This window comes from Rhineura floridana, chromosome 18 (genome assembly GCF_030035675.1).
Source record: "Rhineura floridana isolate rRhiFlo1 chromosome 18, rRhiFlo1.hap2, whole genome shotgun sequence".
Classification (NCBI taxonomy): domain Eukaryota; kingdom Metazoa; phylum Chordata; class Lepidosauria; order Squamata; family Rhineuridae; genus Rhineura; species Rhineura floridana.
Window position 1 is genome coordinate 60,716 of NC_084497.1, and position 24,517 is coordinate 85,232.

The 24,517-nt window shown below is 49.8% G+C and overlaps 1 protein-coding gene across 5 annotated transcripts; it reads right to left on the minus strand.

The window, feature by feature from the left end:
* Positions 1–734: 734 nt before the first annotated feature.
* Positions 735–20,996, minus strand: LOC133372489 (GRAM domain-containing protein 2A-like). 5 transcript variants are annotated; one of them, XM_061601178.1, is made up of 15 exons: positions 20,848–20,996; positions 19,143–19,321; positions 12,166–12,294; positions 10,124–10,208; positions 9,002–9,071; positions 8,037–8,140; positions 7,459–7,557; positions 6,804–6,875; positions 4,850–4,918; positions 4,475–4,538; positions 3,022–3,090; positions 2,643–2,727; positions 1,969–2,076; positions 1,181–1,249; positions 736–982 (listed from the first exon to the last, which is right to left on the minus strand). In XM_061601178.1, exons 2-14 carry the CDS (start codon positions 19,214–19,216, stop codon positions 1,243–1,245), a joined length of 1,035 nt encoding a protein of 344 aa, XP_061457162.1. In that variant the 5' UTR covers positions 19,217–19,321; positions 20,848–20,996; the 3' UTR covers positions 736–982; positions 1,181–1,242. The 5 variants fall into 5 exon arrangements, with proteins under 5 accessions (XP_061457158.1, XP_061457162.1, XP_061457161.1 ...); XM_061601177.1 differs by having other exon boundaries at positions 19,143–19,324; XM_061601174.1 differs by lacking the exon at positions 20,848–20,996 and having other exon boundaries at positions 735–982; positions 19,143–19,503.
* Between the last annotated feature and the right edge of the window lie 3,521 nt (positions 20,997–24,517).

The following is a 24,517-nucleotide window of genomic DNA, read 5'->3' on the forward strand; positions in this document are numbered from 1 at the left end:
GCCACCAAATTATGGAATGAGTGTCGTGACGAGGTACGCCTGGCGCCAACATTATTATCTTTTGGGCACCAGGTCAACGCTTTCCTCTTCTCCTAGGCATTTTGGCATGTGTTTTTTAAATTGTTTTTAAAACATCCGTTTTTACACATTAGTATATTTGTTTTAATGTTTTTAGTTACTGTAAACCACCCAGAGAGCTCTGGCTATGGGGCGGTTTATAAATAAATAAATAAATAGATAGATAGATAGATAGATAGGAGCACATTTACACAGGACACGTTTTCTCTGAATAAAGGGGTCCTCCTTGTTCCCCTCAGAATCATGCAAGGCTGCAGGCCCTGAAGGGGCAGGAAAAGATCCCCCTTCCCCTCCCTGTCTAGCCACGTGTCCCCATGACCTTTGGCGATTCCCCCCTCCTGGAAGGCCGAGAGCAGAGGGATGGGTGGGGTTTCTTGCCTTAGGCCCAGAAAAAGATTTGTCAACCGCTTTGTCTAGTTCTCAAGTAAGGGAAACGCACCTCACAGGGCTTTCCGAGGAAGCCACCTCACAGTCAGGGACTTGGTCCGTTTACCTCAGGATCGTCCATGCTGACGGGCAGAAGCTCTCCAGGGATCCAGACTACCGGGAACTGATCCTGGGACCTTCTGCATGCCAAAGCAGGTGCTCTAGCAATGAGCTGCAGCCCTCCCCACAGCATCTAAGTCCCACAGAATAAACTAAGAGGCAAGGAAGGAGGTGGCACCACGTGCAGTCATTTTAATCGCTGCCACACAGGCCACAAATCCAGCCAGTCCACACTTCCTAGTGAACCACCTCGCTCGGTGACCCGAATAGATCCATTGGTTAAGTCCGTGATGGGGCTCCGCAGCTGCCCTGCCCAGCCCATCGCATGTTGGCTCTCCCTCTGCGGTCGTGCATTGTAGGCCCGTGAGACGGTATGCCAGGCATCCGTGTAGCGGTCCATACACATCGCGATGCATTTCTGAGAAGACAAAGCAAACGCGGGTCATAAAATGCAGACGCGTGCCCAAGGAAGGGGGTGGCTCCCCCGAGACCCCCGTTGCCAGAGGACAAAAGCCTGCAGCCAGGCATGAGATTCAGGGGGAAAAGAGAAAGGAGGGAGGCGGATTCTCCACTCAGCAAAAGGTGAGACTGTGATGCTCTCCCGGACTGGCCTCACCTGCTCGGAGTTATCAAGGGAGCTCCCCGGTTTCCCAATGCACTTCCGGAAACATTTGTCTGTCATTCTCTGCAAAGAGAAAAATGGAAAGTTGGAGCCCAGAGACTATGGAACGCCTCACTCTCTTTTATTCTGGAAACAACACCGTTTCAGACACCACCACCATCAGCCGAGGCTTAGAACTTGTTCAGACGAGGAAAGAGACCGACCCGACGGCAACAACATGTCAGATGACTGTCTACGCATATGATATTGAAAAATATGAGCCGCTGGGCTATTTCCACTGGATTCCTGCACGGAAATCCCGCCATTTCCTCCGAGGAGCTCGTGGTGACCTACACCCATGACGCTCCCTCCCCCACGTTTTCCTCACACCAACCCCGTGAGGTAGTTCTGCCTGAGAGACACTGACTAGCCCCCAAGGTCAGAGGGGGAAGGTTGCCACAAGAGGGCGCCCTTCCCTTCCCTTGGCATGTTTCTTTAGCCCCTCATAAAGCATTTTAGAGAGCCACTGTGGTATAGTGGTTAAGGTGTTGGACTACGACCTGGGAGACCCGGGTTCGAATCCCCACACAGCCAGGAAGCTTCCTGGGTGACCTTGGGCCAGTCACTGCCTCTCAGCCTCAGTGGGATACAATGGTAAACCACCTCTGAATATTGCTAAAATCGACTGGAAGGCAGTCCATTTTTTCATTTCCAAAGCATTTTAAAAGTTGCCACAAGAGGGTGCCCTTTCCCTGCATCTGCATGTTATAACGTGTTATCAAATGAAGCGGCTGAGCACTTACGGGTGTTGAAGGCCCAGCTCAGGCCAGGCCCCCATCATGGTCAGCTGTTCCTCCAGCTGGACGATACGCAGGCCGATGTACCCCGAGGAAAGCAGTAAGAGGACCACCCTGAGCCACGGATAAAGACACAAGAAGCATTTCCTTAAAAAAGATATTCAGCACAGGGAGCATAATGAAAAAACGGAGAGCCTGGCTCCTGAGTCTGGCCAAAGGGGGCCCGACCTCATCCGCCATCCGGTTCTCACTGGGGCCACCCAGATGCCCCCAAAGCAAGACCTGAATCCAACAGCGACTCTCCCCATCTCAGCTTCTCAGCAACAGGCATTCAGAGGCATCCTGTCTCGACAGTAGAGGGAGAATATAGCCATTGACAGCCTCATCTCCCATGAATTTGTCTTGGGGTGGCCATTTTTGCCTCTTGTGGTCAGAGGATACTCAACCTGCCTGTCTTTTTCATTGTGTATTTTTTAAAGAGTGCAGTTATGAAATTACTAACCCTGTTCATCTACCAAGCTCAGACCGTTTGTTACTGACGGGCTTGCTTTTCTCATTTGATCCCCACGACCCTAGGCCGAGAGACAGATAAGGCCAAGTGTGTACCTCCACGCACACCCCGAGCAGATTTGAAACACTGGCCTCCCCTCCACAACATCCCAGAAAATTGGCCCGCTCACAAGAAGAGATAGATTAGGATAACCGTGTTGAGGGGGTTCAAGTGAACCTTCCAGTTTCGCCAGGACTTTGTTGTTGGTGCCCCTCCTGGAAAGAAATGAGTGAGGCGGGTATTAAGGTGTGACACTGACTCCAAGGAGGAACTCGGAGATTGACAGAGTGGAGAATTTACTCACAGTTGCACATGTTTAACAGCGATTTAAAAAACCAACATACTCGTGAATCCCGTTCAGGGAGCTGGCTGACCTTTTGTTAAGCTGATATATTTATTATTATTTATTTATTACATTCCTACCCCACCTTTCTTTTCATGATAGAAACCCAAGGTGGCTTACATGTGGTTCCCAGGACAGGCAGCAAGACTGCAAGGCTCTCACTCACCTCTGCTTGGCGTTGCCAGCTGTTGTTCAACGGGTGCTGTTGGGGGCCTCCGTGTCCCATTGGCCACGTCTGTGAAAGGAAAAGCTTAAAGTTTTGTTTAAGGTTTATTACATGTGCGTATCGCACCCCACTAAACAGTCTTGAAGTGATTTACGACCAAGTAAAAAATACTACCGCTACTATGATTATTATTAGTACTCCTCTTACTATTTCAAAATAATGACGCCTAAGAATAACAACTGGAGGTCGCCGATTCGTAGGGTCGCCATCAGTCGTAATCAACGTGAAGGCACGTAAGAAGAATAACGATAATGGCAAAAACATCTTAGAAACAGGTTTAAGAATGTGCTACCATCACCAGGCTGCCCAAAGGCCTGGGAAAACAAGCATGCATTGGACAAGGCGGGCTTCCCTGCGGAGTCTACAACTCAGGGGCTACTACAAGAAAGGCCCCTGTCCAGACCTCCCTGGGAGGCAGCAGAGCAGGACCTCAGATGGGGGAAAAACAGCCCTGTGGCGATGAGGGTCCTGAGCGTTGCCTTCTAATTTTGCAGCTGCTCCTAGCAATCAGCGTATCCAAGTGTAAGGCTATGAAGCCGTGTCCCAGGTCTTTGGAGTGCCCTGAATCAGAGCGCGGAGAAGCAGTGAAGAATCAGGGGAGAAGTGATCCAGAAGACTGGATTACTGCAATGCGCTCTGTGTGGGGCTGCCTTTGGGCTCGGTCCGGAAGCTCCAGTTCGTGCAGAAGGCGGAGGCCAGACTGCTGATGGGGGCACATGGCCAACGTGACACCGTTGTTAAAATATCTGCACTGCCTGCCCATATGCTACCGGGCCAGGATCAAGGCTCGTGGGTTCAAATACAAACTCGTAGGTTCAGGATTCCTTATTTATTACATTTATGTCCCACCTTTCCACCAGGAGGACAAGGGGGCATACATGGTTCTCCTCAATTTTATCCCCACGACAACCCTAAGAGGTAGGTTAGGCTGAGAGACTATGACTGGCCCCCAAGGTCACTTCACAGCTGAGTGGGGATTTGAACCCTGGTCCCACTCCAACACTACACCACCACTGCTTTTCCTTAAGGACTACCTGAGCCCTTATATCCCAGCCTGGTCAGTGAGATGATCTGGAAGAGGGCTGTTAGCTGTCCTCCATGTTACAGAAGCTCAGCTGGCCTCAACCAGAGGTCGGGCACTGAGCGTCACTACTCCTAGGTGGTGGAACGCTCTTCCAGCAGAGATTTGGCAGGCACCCTCTCGCTGTTGACTCTCGGGAGTTCCTTGAGGACCATTTTCTGTAGACATGTCTGTTTTTAATCAGCCAGTCACTTTAATGATGATTTTTTTTCCTGTTTTTATTACGGTTTGTATTTTATTGTATAGATCATTGTACACGGCCACGTAAACACTTTCACAACAAACAGACAAGCCAAAGTGAACTGCTCCCACCTGGCTCCTCTGGGAGGATTTTGTGCTGTGGAGGGCTGTGAGTGGCATCCGTCTCCCTTGGGATCTGCAAGGAAAAGAGACCAACGGTGACGCTTGCAAGAGAGGGCGGGAGGATCTGGAAACATTGGGTTGCGCTTCCAACCATCTAGCTGTCCAGGGTTTTAGGGAGAGAGTCTCTGCAGCCCACCTGGAGAGGCCAGACGTCAAACAAGGGACCTTCTGCATGCAGGCAGATGCTCTGCACCTGAGCTATAGCATTAGTGCTCTAACCATTCAACCCCTCCTAATCGTAAAAGGAAAGGGAAGTGCATTAGTGTTGGCTTGCCCCCTCCCGCCCCGCCCCAGAGCCGAAACACACAACATACAGCCTTGTACCAGGGATATCTTATGGAGGCAGTCTGGACTGACGTGCGGCATGGTTGGGCTGTTCTTCCGGCTGCCGTCCTAAAGCAAAGAGGAAGAGGATAGGCTGCATTGACCGCACATGACTGGGAATGCCCCTGAGTCAAACAGAGCGGAAAATCTGGACCTATGGCTGGCATGTCATAGAGGAGTTTTCTGTTTCAGGCCTGGGGAAACTTTGTCAGTCCCCATTGCCTTCTGGAGGCCACATGCAAGTGGTGTCCAGGGCCAGAGGCAAGAGTGGGCGGAGCAAAGGGGGTACAGATGACCTTTCACAGTCGCTTATTTTCCACACACCCTCCCCCAAGTATCCTCCATCCAGACACAACCCGGCCAGGCACAAGCAGCCAAGGAGGTTGTGAAGAAGGGCCAGGGAGTGCGCAGCCCGGGGAGCGGCAAAAAGGCCAGGGAGAGCGGCCCGGATCTGCAAAAGCGGCTCTGCCTGCGTTCTTGCCCCCAGAGTTTGGCAATTCTGCGGCAGACCGTCTCTGAAAGGGAAGGCTCCATTTGGAGGGATACATTTGCCACCCACAGCCCTGCCCTGCAAACGTCTGCTCGGCTTGGACATGATCTCCGTTTGAGTGCCTGTCCGCATCCAAAGAAGCTTCAAGCTGTGCATCAACCGTTAAGCATCCGGACACCACACTCAGCCAAGCAGGCGGTTCTCCTGTTCAAGAACTGTGATACATAGGGCCATTCCCTGCCTTGATGTCTTTTTTAGCTCCCCCAAAGCGTTTTAAAAGTTGCCGCCATAGGAGGGCACCCTTTTGCTGCCTTGGCATGTTTTTAGCCCCCCCCCAAGCGTTTTAGAAGTTGCCACAGGAGGGTGCCCTTTCCTTGCCCTAGCATGTTTTTTAGCCGTCACAAAGTGTTTTAAAAGCTGCCACAGGAGGGAGCCCTTTCCCTGCATCTGCATGTTTTAGCATTTTAAAAATGGCCATTAGAAATGTAATTATAAGATTAAAAAAAAAAAACGGTCTTCAGAAATCTTAAGGGCTGTTCTTCCCTCTGGAGTAAGAGACTTGTGTTCTCTTGAGATGGATGAAAGTGGCGATCAGAGCCTTACAATTCTGTCCAACGTTGCTGCGTCAGCTGTGAGGCAGCCTTTCTGATACTTGGTTTTAATATTGCCCTTTGCCCCTCAATCGCCTCTTCTCCAGACTAAATATACCCAATGCTTGCAAGCCTTTCCTCTGAGGACTTGGTCAGGAAATCAGGAGCAGAGCTTCCTATGACATCCAGACTCCCCCAAATCACACTCAACCTAGCAGCTATGGAGACAAGGCTTCCCTGCACCCCATAATTCAACCAAGTTGGCGCTGACACAGAAAGGGCCTTTTCAGAGCTGGGCCCCTTTTGTCGAATGCCCTTGCTCCCTCCCAAGTGAGGTACATCTGTCCCATCACTATTAACTTTCAGGAGGAATCTGAACACGTTCCTATTTACCCAGGCATTGGCTGAAGGGGAGTGGTCCTGGCAGCCTGGAGATCACTGAGGGAAGAATGTTTTTAAACTGTGTTTTGGAATATTCTGAACTGTTTTACCATATTTGTAACCTCTGTTGTAGAAAGTGTTTAGGTGCTTGGAATATGTTTTTCTTTCTCTTGTTAAATTGTTTTGCTCATGTTTGCTGCCCTGGGCCCCTTTGGGAGGAAGGACAGGATATAAATTCTATAAATACATAAATGCCGAGAGATATTGTAGTTCTCTCTAAATTTTAGCCATCGTTTTTGCAATATGTATTAATACACATAAATGAGTGCAGACACATTTTTCACATATTGGTGTCCCCTGTTCTTTTCCTTTTCTGGTGTGTCAGTGGCCACGGTGGCCATTCAGGGCCTGAAGCCTGGTTAGGGGAGGGACGGGTAATCCAGGAGAAATTGGGGCAGCAAAATCTGCAGCCCACCCAGAACAGCCTCGTTACCTGGAGGTGCTTACAGACGGAGCACAGCAGCTGGTAAACCGTTTCCCGTGAACGGAGCGATCCGAACAGGAACTGTGGGGGAAAGAGGAGCAGGGAAATGACATCACAGCTTCACCCCCTGGTATAAAACGGGTCCCACTTAAGGGGACCCCAACATTGCTTCCTGTTCCCTTCTGATGGGAAATGAGCACAGCTTTGCATGCAGAAGGTGTAAAAGATTAACACTGCAAACAGGCCGGAAATCAGTACAGTATGGTCTCAGTTAATCAACCAAAAGCCGTGGTAAACAGTACTAGGATCTTGTTGGTTTTTTAAATGGAGTTGTGAGGATGCTGAATAACTTGGGAGTTCCTATCAGTGAAGGGTGACCACTTTGGGTGGATGGGGCATTGCCCCACCATCCTAAGCCTGCCTTCAGCCAGCTTCCTCCTCCGTAGTTTCAGTGTTGTCCCTCGTACAGCAAAGGATGGAGGAGGAGGAGGATGGAGACAAAAGCTCTGCTTGCCATTGGCTCTGCCTCCAGCTCCTCTCTGGGCTCCCTGCCTTCCGCCCTACCAATCCCAAGGGGCACTGCTGGTTCCCATTGTGCACTGCAGAAAATGCACGTACACAGAGAGAGAGAGAGACTTTCCCCTTGGGATTTCTTCTCCCTTACCTTCTCGCCTTCGGACGTCCGGATGCAGATGGCGTTGGGTACCAACAAGACCGTGTTGGCCTTCTTGAGGACACTGATGGTGGGCACAGGAATGACGACCTGCTCCGGGGAAAGGGGAGAGAGTCAGGGAGGGGTCCGGTAATCCTGCTTCTAATTGTTCCCAACAGATCACAGGAGAAAAAGGTGCCATGCATACTAGAGACAGAAGGATCTGTCAATTTCAGTCCTCATTTTCCCCATATTAAATTCAGTTCTGCAGCAATTTGCGATTTAAATCCTAGCAAAAATTCTTCCGTTTTTCCTCCTAAGAAATGCATGTCTGTATGCCATTTTGTTCCACGGGCCTGCAGTGTGGTGGCACCTACCCGTTGGAATTCCCTCCCCTTAAATATTAGGCAGGCACTGTCTGTTTTGGCGCCTCCTGAAGACCTTCTTCATTCAACAAACAAATGGTTGTTTTAAAGATATTTTGGTTGTAAGATGTTTTTTAAAGATGTTTTGTTTTTATGAAACAAAGGAAAGGCTGAGTGAAAGCCTGCTGACCCCTCCGCCCAAGACAGCTGCATCCGACCCCTCACCTTCACCTCCCGTCGCACCATGCTGCAGTAGAAGCAGACGTGGCTGGGGGAAACGTACAGGCGGCCGTGGTAGGACACCTCCCGCTGCCAGGCACACGAAAACGCTGTGGGGGGAGACGGGGGGAGACAGGGAGGAGAAATCAGTTGGGGAGAGACTGGAAAGGGCACCGACGTGGGAAGTGGACTCAGCATTGCCAATACTGACTGGCAGCAGCTCTCTCTGGGGTTTCAGCCAAGGGACAATTCCCAGCCTCACCTAGAAATGCTGGGGATTGTACGTGGGACGTTCTGCATGTAAAGCAGGTGCAATAGCCATTCCCCTAAAAAAGAAAGATTCTAGTCCTCATGGTTCTGAATAGAGAGCTAGCATAATTAGGAAGCTGCCTTCTACGGAGTCAGACCCTTGGTCCAGCTAGCTCAGTATTGTCTACACTGGCTGGCAGCAGCTCTCCAGGATTTCAGGCAGGGGACATTCCCAGCTGTACCTGGAGACACCAAGAACCTGGGGAACTTCTGCATGTAGTGAGTATAGCACATAAAGTTATAATAATAATAATTTATCTACTCCTCACCAGCAAATCCTGGGGTAGGTTACACAGTCTAAAATTCAATATTAGAAACAATTAGAACAAATGACAGTCACAGGGGCTTTTCTGAAAACACACATCTCGGGTGTCGAAGGACAGGGTAAACGGTAGTCCTTCCTCTAAAGCACGATTCTAGTCCTCATGGTCTGGAATGAAGAAGTGATTTAATAGGAGCCTAGTGAACTGCCTTATACCAATTCAGATGACACTGGCGGGCAGCAGCTCTTCAGAATTCTAGCCTGGGGTCTTTCCCAGAGATGCCATTGGGGACTGAACCTGGAAAGCAGGGCCTCTAACCACTGAGCGGCAGCAGCAGAAGACACAAAGGCAGGAGGAGCGGGGAGGAGAGGGAGCGGCAGCTGCAGATCCGTCACTTACTCTCCAGGAGTAACTCCTCTTCGGAGAGGTCTTTGAACACTCGGTGGAAGTCAACAGCATGTTTCATCAGCTGGCAAAAGGGGAAAATTGTTTTAAATAGGATTCTCAGCTGACAAATGCACCACATCAAAGAAGTGCCCACCCTCTGCCCTTAACAATTACAGATTCATCCTAATCACTTTTCCAGTTTTGAAAAGTGCAGAATTGTTTCTGAACTCATGCAAGATCCGTTGCGCTTTAACAACTACAATTCTCAACTATCTCAAGAGCTTGTGGGGCTTCTTTCTTTGGGGGCCCTTTTCAAGAGGGATGCAGTCTACCTTCAAAGCACTCAGCGTCTGAAAGATTATTCAACTGCTACGATGTGGACTCACATTTTAAACCAAAATGAGTTCACGGTTCTAAATACGATTATTCCAAAACTGTTTTCAATGTTGGGTTCAACGTGGTTCTGCAAACCAACTTTTTCTGTGGTTAAAATGGTGAAATCAAAATACAGGCTGCGGATATTGGACAAAAATATGGAGGCGGAGTGCTGATTTCCGACCACTTCTTAATGAAAAGGTATGTCAGATGTCTCATTAATTCCATCAATAAATAATTCAAAACATTATTGTGTATTTTTCATCCCTCAAAAACACAGCTGAATGTTTTTTGTTTTGGTCATGTGACAAAATGTTAACAGATTCGCCACAATTTTGGCAAGTGTGAAAAAACTGTTGGACGCGGATGATATATAAAGTGACGATGATGATAAACATGCAATAGACAGGACGGACCCACTTTCCAATCAGAGATTTAGCTTCTAGAGCAAAGGCAGCCATTCTGAGGCCCCCCAAATGGGACTCCACTTCCCATTGTCCCAGATCATTGGCCACACTGGCAGCTGGGAATTGGAGTCCAGGAACATCTGGAGGGTACTATGTCTCCTCCCCCCCCCCCGTTCCAGAGACCTCAGAAGGGACTTGAACCTTGAAGGATCCCAACAGTAGTAGTCTTTTCACAGGGCATCCGAAATGGCCAAGGCCAGCTACAATCAGGATGGGGAGAAAAGAGAAATCAGCACTGGCCCTGCGGGGAAGTCGGCACACCCACTCCCCCCCCCCGCCTTCCCAAACCTACGTTGGATGCTGAGTTTCTGTGGTGGGCAGAGGCAGATGCTTCCTTCTCTGCTTCTTTAGAGAAAAGCGGGTCATAGGTTTTGGACCTAAAAAGAGAGAGAGAGAGAGACTGAGAAACAGAAGAAAATGGAATTTGAATACGGCAAGCCAATGTGTAAATGCACAGCCTGGGGGGGGGGCTTGGTAGGGGGTGAACGCATGGCACACATTTGCATAAATGTTGCATACATTAATTTCAGTTTGAGCAAATGGAGGAGGCAAGGTGGGGGTCTCACAGGCACTGAGCCCAGCAGCCCTGGGAACAAAAGGCTGTATGCAACTAAGTCCTACTCAGACTAGAATGATTGAGATGAATGGACACAAGTTAGTCATGTCTATTCACTTCAATGGGTCTACTCTGAACAGGACTAGCACTGAATACCACCCTAAGCAAGTTGTTTAAAAAATTTGAATCATTAAGTGAGGGAAGGGTTAGAGATCTGAGATCCGTGGCCCAGTTAGAGATGTGAAGGTTCGCCTGGGGTGAATTTATTACTTTTTTTAAAGCCCCCCCCCTTTTCAGGGGAAAAACAGAAAAAATAATAAAATAAACCCACTGCATTTCCTCCAAAATTTTTGTTCCCCCCCCCAGGCCTTCACATCTCTAGGCCCAGTGCAAAAACCTGGGGTACACCCCCTGGGCTACCCTCTAATAATGCCCCATGGGAGAGGGGATCCGTGTTGCAAGCAAACTGATCAAGGCACTGGAGCAACTACCCTGTGAGCTGAGGTCACAGCCAGAGGCAGCTGGGAGCCGGTGGGCCTGGTGGGGTGGAAGGCAGGGAGCCCAGAGCAGGGGCAGCACAGCCAATGACAGGCGGAGGGCGGCAGGGTGGCCGATCTCTCCCTGCTGTAAGGAGAACAGCCCTCTCTTTGATGCGCTGCCCAGTCCAACGTCCAGTTAAAAGGCTGAGAACGGAAAAAGCGAGACCACCTTGAACAGCCCCTTCAAGGTCTGGACTAAAACCCAGAGTGGATTCCACTGCACCACTGACATGGAGCCACTGCTGCAGGGGCCTTGAAACTAACCATCGAGAGGGGACATTTGGGCAGCGGACTGGGACCTTTTGGCTTAGCTCAGATGTGGGGCACCTTTGGCCCTCCAGATGTTGCTGAACAACAGCTCCCATCAGCCCCTGCAAGCAGGCCAACGGCCAGGGAGGGTGGGAGTTGTCACTCAGCAACATCTGGAGGGCCAACGGCTCCCTACATCGGTTTTAGAGAAAAGGTGGGTTGGAGGGAACGTGAGGAATTATACACGGTGTGGACAGAGAAAAGGTTTTCCTCCCTCTCTCATAACACTAGACGCTGTGGACATCCAATGAAGCTGAATGCTGGAAGATTCGGGACAGACAGACGGAAGGAGTTCCTCCCTGGTCAAGCAATAGGATTCGCTCCCATGCATTTAAATGATGGCCGCCTATTTGGATGGCTGTAAAAGAAGAGATCAGACCAACTCATGGAGGAGGAGGCCATCAGTGGCTACTAACTACGATGGCTCGGACTGCCCTCCACTCTCAGAGACAGGATGCTGGGAATCCCGAGAGGGGAGCGTTGCTCTTGCGCTCATGTCTGCCTTGCGGGCTTCCCTTTGGGAGCGCCTGGTTGGCCACTGGGAGAAGAGGAGGCCGGACTGAAAGGGCTCCCTTGGGCCTGACCCATCAGAGAAATGTGGATGTTTAACAGGGGATCTGACACATTCACCGAGCAGAAGGCTACCCATGGCCACTAGCCATGATGGCTATCTCCCACCTCCACTGCCTGGGGCAGCCTGCCTCTGAATACCAGTTGCCCGCAGCTGCAGGAGGGAGAGTGATGCTCCTGCGTTCAGGTCCCACTTGCTTGTGGGCTTCCCATTATGGGCGTCTGGTCAGCCACTGTGGGAACAGGAGGCTGGACGAGATGGGCCCCCTTTGGCCTGAGCCAGCACTGCAGGGCTCTTCTGATGTACATTTGAGGCCAAACCAAGAAGCAGCTCAACCCCTCCCCTGGGATGAGACTCACCGGGACAAGGGCGGACGTTGGCCGCTTCTGGGTCGTTCCGCCACAGCTTCATCCAGGCTCTGGGACTTCTTCTGCTCAGACATTTTCCATTTGCTCTTTTTCTGTTTTCCAGAGATATCGGGCAGGCAGCTGGGAAAGAGGGAGTCTCTCCGTCAGTGATGTCACTTTGCCCTCCCTCAACCCAAGCCTCAGGGCAGAGCACTTCCTTAGACACAGTCATCCTTGCAGGGATCCGCCTATCATTAACCACTGTGCCCATTTTGCAGAGGGGCACCAGGGAGGCCCAGAGAAGGACGTAGGTATGATTCCGGCGTGGCGAGGAGGAGGAGGAGGAGGAGGAGGAGGAGGAGGAAGAGGAAGAGGAAGAGGAAGAGGAAGAGGAAGAGGAAGAGGAAGAGGAAGAGGAAGAGGAGAGAGAGAGAGAGAGAGAGAGAGAGAGAGAGAGAGAGAGAGAGAGAGAGAGAGCACTCAAGACTCTCTGGCAGGGGTTTAAAATGGCCCCTCCCTTGGATACGTTCAAAATGAAATGAATTTGACACAGGAGTGGGACAGAGAAAAGAACGTTGGAGATTGTGGAGGGGTTGGAAGCTGTGGATAATTTTTCCTTGCACCTGGCTTCAGTCCTTTGCTTTGCTTTATGTTCTGCCACATCAAGGAATTCATCTCCACCTATCATTAGCCACCATGAAGGAGATTCTGCTGGAATGAGCCATGTGCCGATAAAAACAGCCTCGCCCTGATACAAGCCCCAAGATTGCTATTGTTGCATGCAACACCTGCGGTGACGAGGGGGAGGTTCCAGCGGGCATTGGCCTCCAGCCCTCAAGGAGGCCTATCTATTCCCAGCAATTAGCCATGGAACCTCCTTCTTCAGGAGCAGTCTGCCGCAGAACACCAGTTGCTGAAGTGTGGGAGGGGAGGGCTTCCAAAACAACAGAGGAAGGATGTTGCTTTCCTTCTTGTGGCTTCCCAGAAGAGTCTAGCTGGCCACTGTGGGAAACTGGATGCTGAGCTGTGGCTTGTTAAGCCAAGGTGGCTAGATCGAACCTCCATGTGAAGGGGCAGTCTGACTATCAAATGTCAGCTGCTGGGGGGTCAGAGAGAGGGGGCTGTTAGGGAAAGCCAGTTCTGCAGGCAGAGAGCAGAGCACAAGACACTATGTCCTAATCTCTGGGCAAATTTTGCAACTCATTTTTTATGCATTTCATTTTTATTGTATTTAGAAAAAAAAATGTAACTTTTAAGAGGGAGGGGGAAGATGGATTGTGAGGTTTCTCTTTCCCTCCCCAAAACTTCCCATCTGGATTTTCAAAATTAACTTTGCAAAATAAAATAAAGGGGGGGGGGAGGAAGGAATCTAAAGCAGGTGCAAAGGCACTTGTATCACCAAGATTTCTGGAGAGATTAGCCCGGCTGCGTGTTGCTAAGTACTTAAGAGTGTCCCATTAGGAGCTGGGAGACCCCGGTTCAAATCCCCACTCAGCCATGAAGCTTGCTGGGTGACCTTGGGCCTGTCACTGTCTCTCAGCCTAACCTACCTCACAGGGTTGTTGTGGGGATGAAACAGCAAGAGGGAGGGCAGGCCCCTGTATGCCACCATGAGCTTCTTGATAAAAAGCAGGACAGAAATGCAGTAACGATACAGATCTGCTGGCAATTTACATGCACAGATGTCCCTTGGGAAATTAAGATGGTGGGTGGCTACGATCTCACCAGCATGGCAAAGTCAAATTATTACTGCTGGTTCTACTTGGAGCAGACCGATGAAACCAGTGGCTCTAAGGTAGCCGTGACCTGAGTCATTCCCCCCCCCAATAACTCTGCCTCTGTGGAAAGGGGGGGACAGTGGAGCTTTTGCCAGAGAGGAAGGCTCCTGGAATGTGGTGCGAGTTCTTCGGAGGCGCTTTGCAAAACAGGATGCACAGAGCAGAGCAGGAAGCCAGTCGGCTGGGCAGCTCTGACATTCTTGGGACTCTCTGGCAGGCCGCAAGGGGAAAAAGTCGCCGGCAGCAACCTCAGGACCCAGCCTCCTCTCGCGGCCACCAGTCCTAGTCATCGTCTGGCAACCGTTTGTTTGTTATTAACATTTCCAGCCCATCTTTCTTCCAAGGAGCTCAAGGTGGCGTACAAACATGGTTCTCCCCTCCTCGTTATAGCCTCACAACAACCCTGTGAGGTAGGATAGGCTGAGAGGCAGTGAGTGGCCCAAGGGCCCCCAGTGACTTGGAGTGGGAGATCTGAACCCTGGTCTCCAAGGTCCTAGCCCAGGTGTTGTGGGGAAGGGCACAGCCTCGCCCACATCTGGCTTTTCTGCGGTAGACTGCCCCTGAACATGGAAGCTCAGTTTAGCTGTCCTAACAGTAGGACAGAGGCTGTCCTCCACTCCAGAAAGAGACCCTTCCACTGGGGCTCCAGCCTTACAGAAGTTGCTGAACGACAGTTCCCATCAGCCTCAGCATGGCCAACCTGCCAGGGGTGTTGGGAGGACTGAAGGTTGCTCTGACCACTACGCCAGGCTGGCTTTCTTAACTGTTCCCCATTTCCCTGAGCTATCTAAACGGGGCTTTACTAAGAGTCTGTGGGGTGTATAGTGGTTAGAGCAGGGTGTCCGACACCATGAGCCCTCCAGCTGTTGCTGGACTCCAACTCCCAGCAGGCCCAGCACGGCCAATGATCAGGCAGGCTGGGATCTGGAGTCCAACGACAGCTGGGAGGCACCCTGTTGGCTGGATTAGTGTTCTGTGTACTCATCACAGTGTTGTTGCGAGGATGAAAATGGGGGAGGGCCAGCGAGAGGGGCCCCTTGTTTGTGAAACACCCTCCCTAAAGAGGCTCACCTCTGAGTACCTTCTTGCTCTCTCAGGCCTTTTAACAACTTAAGCATGTTTACACAGAAGCAAGTCCTGCTGAATCCAGTGGGCTTACTCCTACGTAGCAGCACCCTGAATAAGCCTCTGTTTAATAGCATGGCAATTAGCTTGACTTGGGTCCTTTTTGGAAGGCTGTTTATATGATTCTGCTTTTCTTGTTGAATGTCTGTGCTATTTCAAACTGTTTTCATTTCACATGTACTCCGACATGCCCTGATGTTTGCTTTGTATTGCATCGTACATTTGGGGAAAGGCCACAGCTCAGCGGTGCAGCATCTGCTGTGTATGCAAAATATCCCAAATTCCGTCCCCAACGGCATCTCCAGGTAGGCTGGGAAAGTGCCCAGCCTGAAGGCTCAAACCCTGGACAGCCCTGCCAGCTAGCGTTGAGCTGGGTGGACCAATGGTCTGACTCAAAGAAGGCAGCTTCCATGTTCCTATATTGCACAGGGCAGGGTTGGGCGGAAGGTACATCTATTCAGATATATCTCCATAGGTCAAGAGGACTAGAACCTTAAGTAGCAGTCCTATACACACTTACCAGGGAGAAAGTCCCATTGAACTGAAGCCAGCCCTGGCTTCTGGGTAAACATGTACCTTGGAGGGCTCCCAGGACCTTTCCCCGTCTATTGCTTTGGGACACAAGCCCTAACTGGCTCTGGGCCACCAATCTTTCACAAGATCCACAATCCGATTTAGGTGGAGTCAATATATAGCCATATGACACACACACACCCCGAGCCCAATGTTCTGAAATTATTTTTTAAAGGACCTTGCAGCTACCGGCTCTGCATTTAGATCACACGTGAGGTGCATTGGCCTGTGTCCGGCAGAGAGCAGAGGAGCAGCCCTCCTAGATCAGAGCCAATGTTGCCTAGGCCAGGGGTCGCCAGACCTTTTTCCTCAAGGGCCACTTCAGAACTGCTGAGAGTCTGAATGGCTTTTTTCCTGCCTGTTGCAACAATTCTAACACGCTGGGCTAGATGCCATGATCTTTAATTCTATTTTGAATGCTTCCTTTATTTTTTTCTATATTGCATTTTATTTATTCCAGCAGATTCCAATTGTAATACAATAAAATACAATATAGCAAGCAAGAGAAGCGATTAAAATACAATTAGAAATCAATATGAGTTATTTCCAGATGGATGCGTCGTCTTCAGCCACAAATCCACAGATATGACACGGACCACCTGAATGAAGTCCAAGGACTACAGTTTGGGAAACCCTGATCTAGACTGCCATTCTGTCTTCAACAGCAGACACCCAGGTGCTTCTAGGAAGCCCACCAGAGAGGTGAGGAAGGCCTTAGCTATTCTCACTATTCAGCGGTAGACTGCCCCTGAGCATGGAAGCTCAGTTTAGCTGTCCTAGCAGTAGATAAGAGGCTATCCTCCATAAAGAGATCCTTCCACTGGGGCAGTAGATGGACACCCCTCCAGGTGGTGTCAGGCTCCAACTCTCATCACCCCTGACCACTGGCCCTGCTGACTGCTGGGGGTGATGGGAGCTGTCGTCCAAAAACTTCTGAAAGCTATCGAGAACCACCTCACCGCAAAAAAAAGATATTGTAGAGCTGGAAAAGGTTCAGAAAAGGGCAACCCAAATTATCAAGGGGATGGAACGACTCCCCTGTGAGGAAAGATTGCAGCATCTGGGCCTTTTTGCTTTAGAGAAAAGGAGAGTCAGAAACGACATGAACAGAAGGGAAGTTGGAGTGGAGACCCCTGGGGCCTGTGGAGGAATACAAGTATACAAAAATGTTTGTCTTACCATTTAAAAAAAATCACATCAATCACTTTATCCGGGAGTGATATGAGCAGACAGCCAACTCTATCCTGCTAAAAAGAGAAAAAGGCTGATCTCTCTTCTCCCCCCCCAGGCAATCACCAAGGGGGGGTTGGCAACATGAAGGAATGTGAACAGTGCCCCCTCTTGTTGCATTAATTCCCCTTCAGTCGCACAGACAGGTGGGGGGAGGGGGCCTTTGGACTTCCACTTTCTCCCTTCAGACTTCTGCACTTCGCTTGCCTTGATCTCTGGACCATCTAAGGGAAAGGACTTGCGTCCAACGGCTATAAAATGGCATTTATGGCCTGGGAGGGCCTTGATATGCACTGCAGACAGAAAGGTGGGGGTGATGGGGTTAGAACGCTGGAACATCACAAGAGCCCTGCTGCCGGATCAGGCCCCAAGGGGCCCCTAGCCCAGCCTCCTCTGCCCACAGTGGCCAAGCGCAGGCCCCAAGGGAGCCCTCCCGCACGCAGGAGCAACTCTCCCTCCCTGCAGATCCCAGCAAAAGCATGCAGAGGCATCTACTGCCTCCGCATCGGGGCTGGTGGCCATCGCTACACCGGACGAAGGATAGATTCACGTCAACCTGAAGATCATAAACCACAGTTTGAGGAAGGGGAGGGAAGGTTGATAAACATTTTCATGGGCTGCATCCAGCGTCTGTCCCACTCAGCACAAACCCACTGAAAAGGACACGACTAACTCGGGCCCATTCATTTCAGTAGTCTGCTATGAACAGAAGCAAGTTGGATACATCCCAAAACATTTTAAAAAGAAATAAATTTCTGGATTGTAAAACACTTTTAAAATGCAGAAGGTCCCAGGTTCAAACCTTGCCACCTCTAGTTAAAAAGAAGAAAGAGGGGGAAAGAGGTTTATTTATTATTTCTATTTATTCATTTACCTCTTGGAGGTCACTGATTCATAGGATCGCCATAAGTCATAATCGACTTGAAGGCACATAACAACAACAATTTATTTATTACACTTATATCCCGCCCTTCCTCCCAGAAAGAGCTCAGGGTAGCAACCAAAAACACTGAAAGCACTCTAAAACATCTTAAAAACAAAACATCGTAAAACATATTAAAACAGAAGGTTGAGGTAACGAGTGCCATGGAGGATCTTTCAGGGCCGGACAAAGTCAAAATTCTGAACCAGATGGGCAAGCAGCCTTGATCTGGTGTAAGACAGCTCTGATCTGCCCTCCCTTCATCTATATGCCGTCAGGCTATAGGAGAGGGAGAGAAATGGGAGCGCAGGGCACCTCGTTCTCTATAAAAAAGGCATGTTTTCCTCTTCCCTCCCAATCACATTTTCCTCTTGTGCTGTGTCTTTTAGATGGCAAGGCTAAGGGCAGGGGTCCTGTCTTGTCACTGACTTCTGAAAGCTGCTCTCAAAGCCCCCCCCCCTTTTTTCTTTGTTGCTGAAGTGCAGGATTAATAATGCTTTAGAAAGGTAAATAAATAAAGCCTCTTAAAGGACAGAACGTAGTTCAATGATAATGATAATGAGAAGGTCCCAGGTTCAATCCCCGGCACTTCCAGGAAGGGCCCAGCCCTTTGTTTGCAACCCTGGAGACTTGCTGCCGGTCAATGCAGACAATATTGAGCTAAATAGACCAGTGGACCAATTCCATACTTCCTGTGTTCCTATTTAACTCAGCCCTTTAATTCAGAACCATGAGGACTGGAATCTTACTTTATTTTCAGGGGAAGGCCCATAGCTCAGAGGCAGAATACATACTATGCATGCAGAAGGTCCCAGGCTCAATCGCCAATGGCATCTCCGGACAGGACTAGAAATGTCCCCTGCTTGAAACCGTGGAGAGCTCCCGCCAGTCAGTGTTCATAATACTGAGCTAGAGACTGACCAATGGCCTGACTTGGTATAAGGCAGCATCCTAAGTTCCTATTAAATCAGCCTTTTATTCAGAACCTTGAGGACTAGAATCTTACTAGGGTCAAAACTCAGTTGCAGAACACTTGCTTTGCAGGCAGAAGGTGCCAGGTTCAGTCCCTGATGGCATCTCCAGATAGGGCCAGGAAAGACTCGCCCTGCCTGAAACCCTGGAGAGCTTCATTTCCAGGCTAAGGTCTGAAGGGCAGCGAGGCCACCACCTTGCTGAACCTGAGCAGGTCCCAGTCTGACCAATGCCTGGATGGCAGCCCACCTGAGAACCGCACATTATGCTGCCTCAGGTTTTGCGATGAAAGAAAGGTGGGATAGCAATGCAAGGAAACCAACCAATAAATCAGTCAAAAATATTATCCAAGTATGATTCAGCACCCTCACAGGGCCAGTCAAGCTTACAGGTCGCCCAGTTGTCCTGAGCCGGTGTCCCCAGAGCAAGCGTCGCGGTCCATCTCCCGTTGTTCCGGCACCATCCTGCCTCTCGCTGCTGTCTCCGCGTGGGCCTTTTGGACCTGCTGCGGCTGCTTTATCGACGGGGCAGGGGGAAGTCTAACGTTCAGCCCCCTCTGGGATTTCGCCTGCTGGGGGGAAGACCAGGAAGCTGAAGGAGTCTGGAGAGGCCCCTTGGAGGAGGGCCAACAAGCCGTGCTCCTCTGGCAGCCGACTTGCCTGGGAGACTGCCAAACTCCCAGGGAGGTGGCCAAAGGCTCTCCGCCTCCACCGGCCACTCGCATTCTCTTTGCAGGCAAAGGTGCCACACGCCCACTGGCAAACTCAGGAATGCACCAGCAGGAGAAGCTTCTGACAGGTCGTCAGCTTCCCATATCTCGATTTTTTCCCCTTTCAGCTTTTCGCCGTATTTTGCTTACAGCAGAAATGGGGACCCTCAATGGGGCCCCGGGGGCCAAGTGCAGCCCTCCAGCCCTCTTGATCTGGCCCTTGGGATTCCCTCCAGGCCTCTCCCCTCGCTGGCCTGGCCTCCTCATTGAGAGCTTGTTTTTCCCCTGGGTGGGATCTGTAGGGCCAACAAAAGCAGCCAGCACATGCTTGCGGTGCATATTCATGGCCGAGAGGGCAAAGCTGCCTTTTAAGACAGCAAGAGCAAGGATGGATAACCTGCATTCCTCTTGATGCTGCTGACTCCAGCTCCCATCATCCCTGACCATTGGCCATGCTGCTAGGCCTCATGAGAGCAGCAGTCCAGCTATGCCCAGAGGTCACCCTGTTGAATGCCTGGGCAGCTTCCTACATCCTTGGAGGAGGTGGGGATCTCGGCCCAGGAATCCTCTGCACCTTCAAGTGAGCAACAGAGGATCTCCTGGGATTTGTGAATGGAAATTTTAGGTTTTATGACACCCCGCTGTACAAAAGTACTTCTGAATAACGGCTGCAAGGATTAAATGAGCCACAGAAGAGAACGGGAAACAGATCTCCTGTTGCTGCTCTCTCCCCCAAAGCTAAGCAACAGAGGACAACAGTCGTCCCAAAGAGGACACAGGGAATGGCAGCTGAAGTTACCAGGAACTCAAGAGGCATTTAAGAAAACAGGCCGGGGTAGGGAGGGAGAGAGAGATTCGCCTCCTAACAGGACTAGAATTTGGAGTCATGCAAAAATGATTGGTGTCCACTTTGGGATAGGCCAAATAAATAATAGAAAGGGGGCGGTGGGGCGGTTAGAGCATCTGTCTTGCATATAGAAGGTCCCAGGTTCAATCCCCGGGATCTCCAGATAGGACTGGGACAGACTCACTCTGCGCTGAAACCCTGGCAAGCCACTGCCAGTCAGTGTTGACATCATTGAGCTACATGGACCAACAGTCTATTCGGAACAAGGGATCTTCCTATGTCCCTATTTAAAAATTAGCCCTTTATCTGGAATCACGGGGACTGGAATTTTGCTTAGGGAAAAGGCCTGTTACAAATAACTTCCCCCCCATCTATTTATTAAATCGTTTTGACTTTATTTGCTTCTCAAACAGTGAGTGAAGTCAGGCAAATTGTGGTAATTTACAGCTCATCACCGCCCCCCCATTGATGATTCTGATTGCCCTTTTCAGCCAGTTTCTCCCCCCCACACAGCGGGAGGCAGGAGGCCTCTGCCTACCAGTTGCTGGAGATCACGAGCAGGGAGAGTTGCTCCTGTTGTGCTCAGGGCCTGCTTGTGGGCTTCCCCAAAGGGGCACCTGGCTGGCCACTCTGGGAACAGGATGCCGGACTGGACGGCCCCTTTGGCCTGGCCCCTCTGCAGCCGGCTCTTCTGATGTCCTTATGGTATCCACTTGATTTGCACGTCCCTCCCCGTATGGGCAGCGGTTTAATCATTCTCCAGCGTTGTGTGAAGCCTTCACCTCGAAAAAACCTCTGTTTGCTCTGCAGCCAGCTACGCCCAGCCATTAAAAAAATTAATAAATCAGAATGCCTGAAATGAACTCTGTGTAAACAGCACATGACACAGTTGCGTGTGGCATCTGCACCTTCCTAAGCTGATGACGTGAGGAGAAGAGCCCTGAAGGAACAGCCCAAAATGCCCATCTGTTCCAGCACCTTGTTTCCAGTGGTGACCCATAGCACCTACTATATTCAAAAAGGTACACTGCTCCTGAGGATGGAGGCTCCATAATTTTTTATTTGACTCATCTATTGCTTCCTCAGAATTTATTTTCTCTACAAGAGGAAAGAGACTACCACCTGAAACACATGTATATGTTTACAACTGTATGTCTGTTTTTATACTATTGGTTTTTATGTTGTCTGTTATTATGATAGCCCTTTATTGGTTTTTAGATTATATTTTTGTACACCACTTAGAGGTTCAGAAGTGGTTCAGAAATGCTTTTAAATCAAGCCAACCAAAATAAGTCTTAAGAACTAGAAGCTTGTTTGATTGGTCTGCATGTTGTTGTTAATAAATCTTAGAAGATTCAGGGCAGACAAATGAGAAAATTCAAGATTAACCTTTTGGAATCTGCTCCAACAGCAGGCAGCGATGTCCACCAACTTTAAAAGAAGATTAAGAGTAATTCATGGGGGGGAGAAGACTAATCACGAGTACTAGCCACAATGGCTATCTTCTGCCTCCACTCTTGGAGGAGGGATGCCTCTTAATGCCAGCTGCTAAGAGTCACAAGTGGGAAGAGTTGCAGCCGCATTCGGGTATTGCTTGAGAGATCACCAGAAGAGGCATCAGGTTTACCACTGTGAGAACTGGATTCTGGATTACCTGGGCCCCTCGGGCCTGGTCCACTCGGGCTCCGATTATGTTCTTACAGTTCCCATACGCCTCAGCCAGGGGTGATGGGGGCCATAGTCTGGCAACAGCTGAAGGGCCACAGGTCCCCCATCTTGACGTTCACCCACCACCCCGTGATTTCCAACTCCATGTATACAGGACACTGAACACGGAACACAAAAGTCACCCTGCGTTTAGTTACCAGGCATGGGGCGATTCTGGTCGAAGCTATCATGAGAAGGGACAAAAGGAGCTATTATATCTGTTTACATGACATACGCACACATGATTCGCTCTCACGCCTCCGGGGCACACACAGCGATCATCATCAAGGCTGGAACTGCCTTTGGGGACCTTAGGGTGGCCTGCAGCGAGTGGGGAGAAATTTGATTCAGTTTGCATCCAAAGACAAACCTACAAAAAATGCGTATCTTGAGGGAAAATGTACATATACATGAAAATATATTAGTGAATATAACATCCAGAAACATGTTAGGAGAAATTGCTTGCAAAAATGTGTACATTACTCAAAACTGCACAGGAAAATGTGCTTATTAGGAGAAATTTGCACTAGAATGTTGAAGAATTTTCAGGAAGATTTAAAAGAACAAAATCCGCAGATCGCTGCAGAAATATGGAGAACTAAATTTTAGATTGGGAATGAGGAACTGGGAACCAAAACGCACAGAGCCTTCCACCCTTCCCACACGGTGCAAAATTCCACAGGCAAACCAGATCAGCTCAGATTTCTTTTGGAATGCAGGAACCTTTTGGCCAGAATCCTAACAGATACACTTACTAGGAAATAAGCTGCGTCAGACATGGTGGAACATGCTTCTCAGTTAACACCCCTGATATATGGGCTCCATTTATAAAACAAGTTTGCCACTGAACACAGGAGAACTGCAGGAGAGCCGTTTGTTTTTATTTACTCTCTCTATATCCCACCTTTCTTCCAAGGACCTCAAACCCTACCCCCCCTTTATCCTCACAACAACCCTGAGAGGTAGGCGAGGTCTAAAGGTGGCGAATGGCCCAAGCTCACCCAGTGAGCTTCCTGGCTGAGTGGGGATTTGAACCCTCGTCTCCCTGGCCATAGGTCAACAGTCTAACTACTGCACCACACTCCTCCTTCCTACAGTGCTCAGTGCTGCTGAAGTTGGCTGTAGCTGTTAGTTCCTTATCTGTACAGAAGTACAAAATACAGCTTAACCCAAAACCTTTTTAAAAAAGTTTGAGCTCCTGAACACTCCCCTCAAATCCAGCCGCGCTCTACCCCACATTATTGTGATATGCAAGTGGAACGGAAGTCCGGCCCAACGCTTACTTTAGGGTGCAAGACAGGGTCAAGGGTTGAAACCCACATCAATAACCTCCAAAAGAGTAAGGAAGAGAGAGGCTGTGTGTATTCCACAACAAGCCTTGGACAACCCTAAATCCAAACGTCTAGGATGGTATTAGAATACATAGAAAATAAAGGAATTCTTCTGGAGTAAGGGGGGGATTAGTATCCAATCCAGCTTCATTGGATGACCCAACTGAGTCCTAGAGGACCCGTTTCATCGTGCCCCCTGCCTCTGCACCTTTGATCTAGACTAAAAAGCCCCAGATGCTGCAACCTGTCCTCATAGGGGAGTCGCTCCGTCTCCTCCATCATTTTCGTTGCCTTCGTCTCGACTTCTTCCAGCTCTACAATATCCCGTTTCAAGGTGAGGCAGCCAAAGTGCACATGGCATTCCAAGTGCGGTCACCCCATAGATTATGATACTTTTTATTTACTCTGTTTAATGTGAAGTGATGTGTGGGAAGCCAGCCTAGGATTACACTTAGTGTAGCAGAGGGGGGAAACCCACAGAGAGTAACTGTGGGTCCCAAGTGTGGCGTGAGATGAAGCCAAGAGGGGAGAGGTGCAAACTGGGGGTGTTTGCCATCTCACCAGGACACGAGACAAGCAGGTGGAAGCCTCCGTGTTGATGGAGTGGATAATAATTCACTGCCTTCATGGTGCTGTTCTGTAGAGGCAGAGTCTGCAAGGGGACCATCCTGAGGATTCCACCTCTGGGTCTTGGGGGTTTTCTTTCCACACATGCACCCTTAAAAAAAATAGTTGCAGATGGAAGCTGAGAAATACTGAGCAGAGTTTCCTGGGCTGCTTATCTTGACTGCCAAAAATAAAAATAAAAATGCGGTGTTTGCTTTTAAAACATTCACGGAGCTGATCAAATGACCCAACTGCGAAACCTTCAAAGCTTCCCTCTGACACAAGATTTTGGCAATGAGGCCTTATGTACAAAGAGGACACGCCTGCCTGTTTGGGAGTTCTTTGTTGTTACCCAAATAGGACACTGATCACAGCCTGTTCTCGTATGTGGATGGAAAAAGGGAAACGAGGGGATTGATAAAAAGGGAAATTGAAAGGCCAAAATCCAGAAGGTGTACTCACTGCAAAGCGCCTGGCAGCTGTTTGAACGTAACAATATCAGAAGCTCAACTGGCGTGTTCGCTGCAGATCAGGAAGGGTGCCACCAGGGCAAGGGGATGCCAG

Excerpts from the sequence above, each read along its gene's own strand:
- LOC133372489 (XM_061601174.1), bottom strand. The coding sequence starts at position 19,477 with ATGCGAGTGGCCGGTGGAGGCGGAGAGCCTTTGGCCACCTCCCTGGGA. Across the intron at positions 9,072-10,123 it reads ACAGAAACTCAGCATCCAAC|CTGATGAAACATGCTGTTGA; the intron begins GTAGGTTTGGGA and ends CCCTTTTGCCAG. Across the intron at positions 4,919-6,803 it reads CCGTCTGTAAGCACCTCCAG|GACGGCAGCCGGAAGAACAG; the intron begins GTAACGAGGCTG and ends TCTTTGCTTTAG.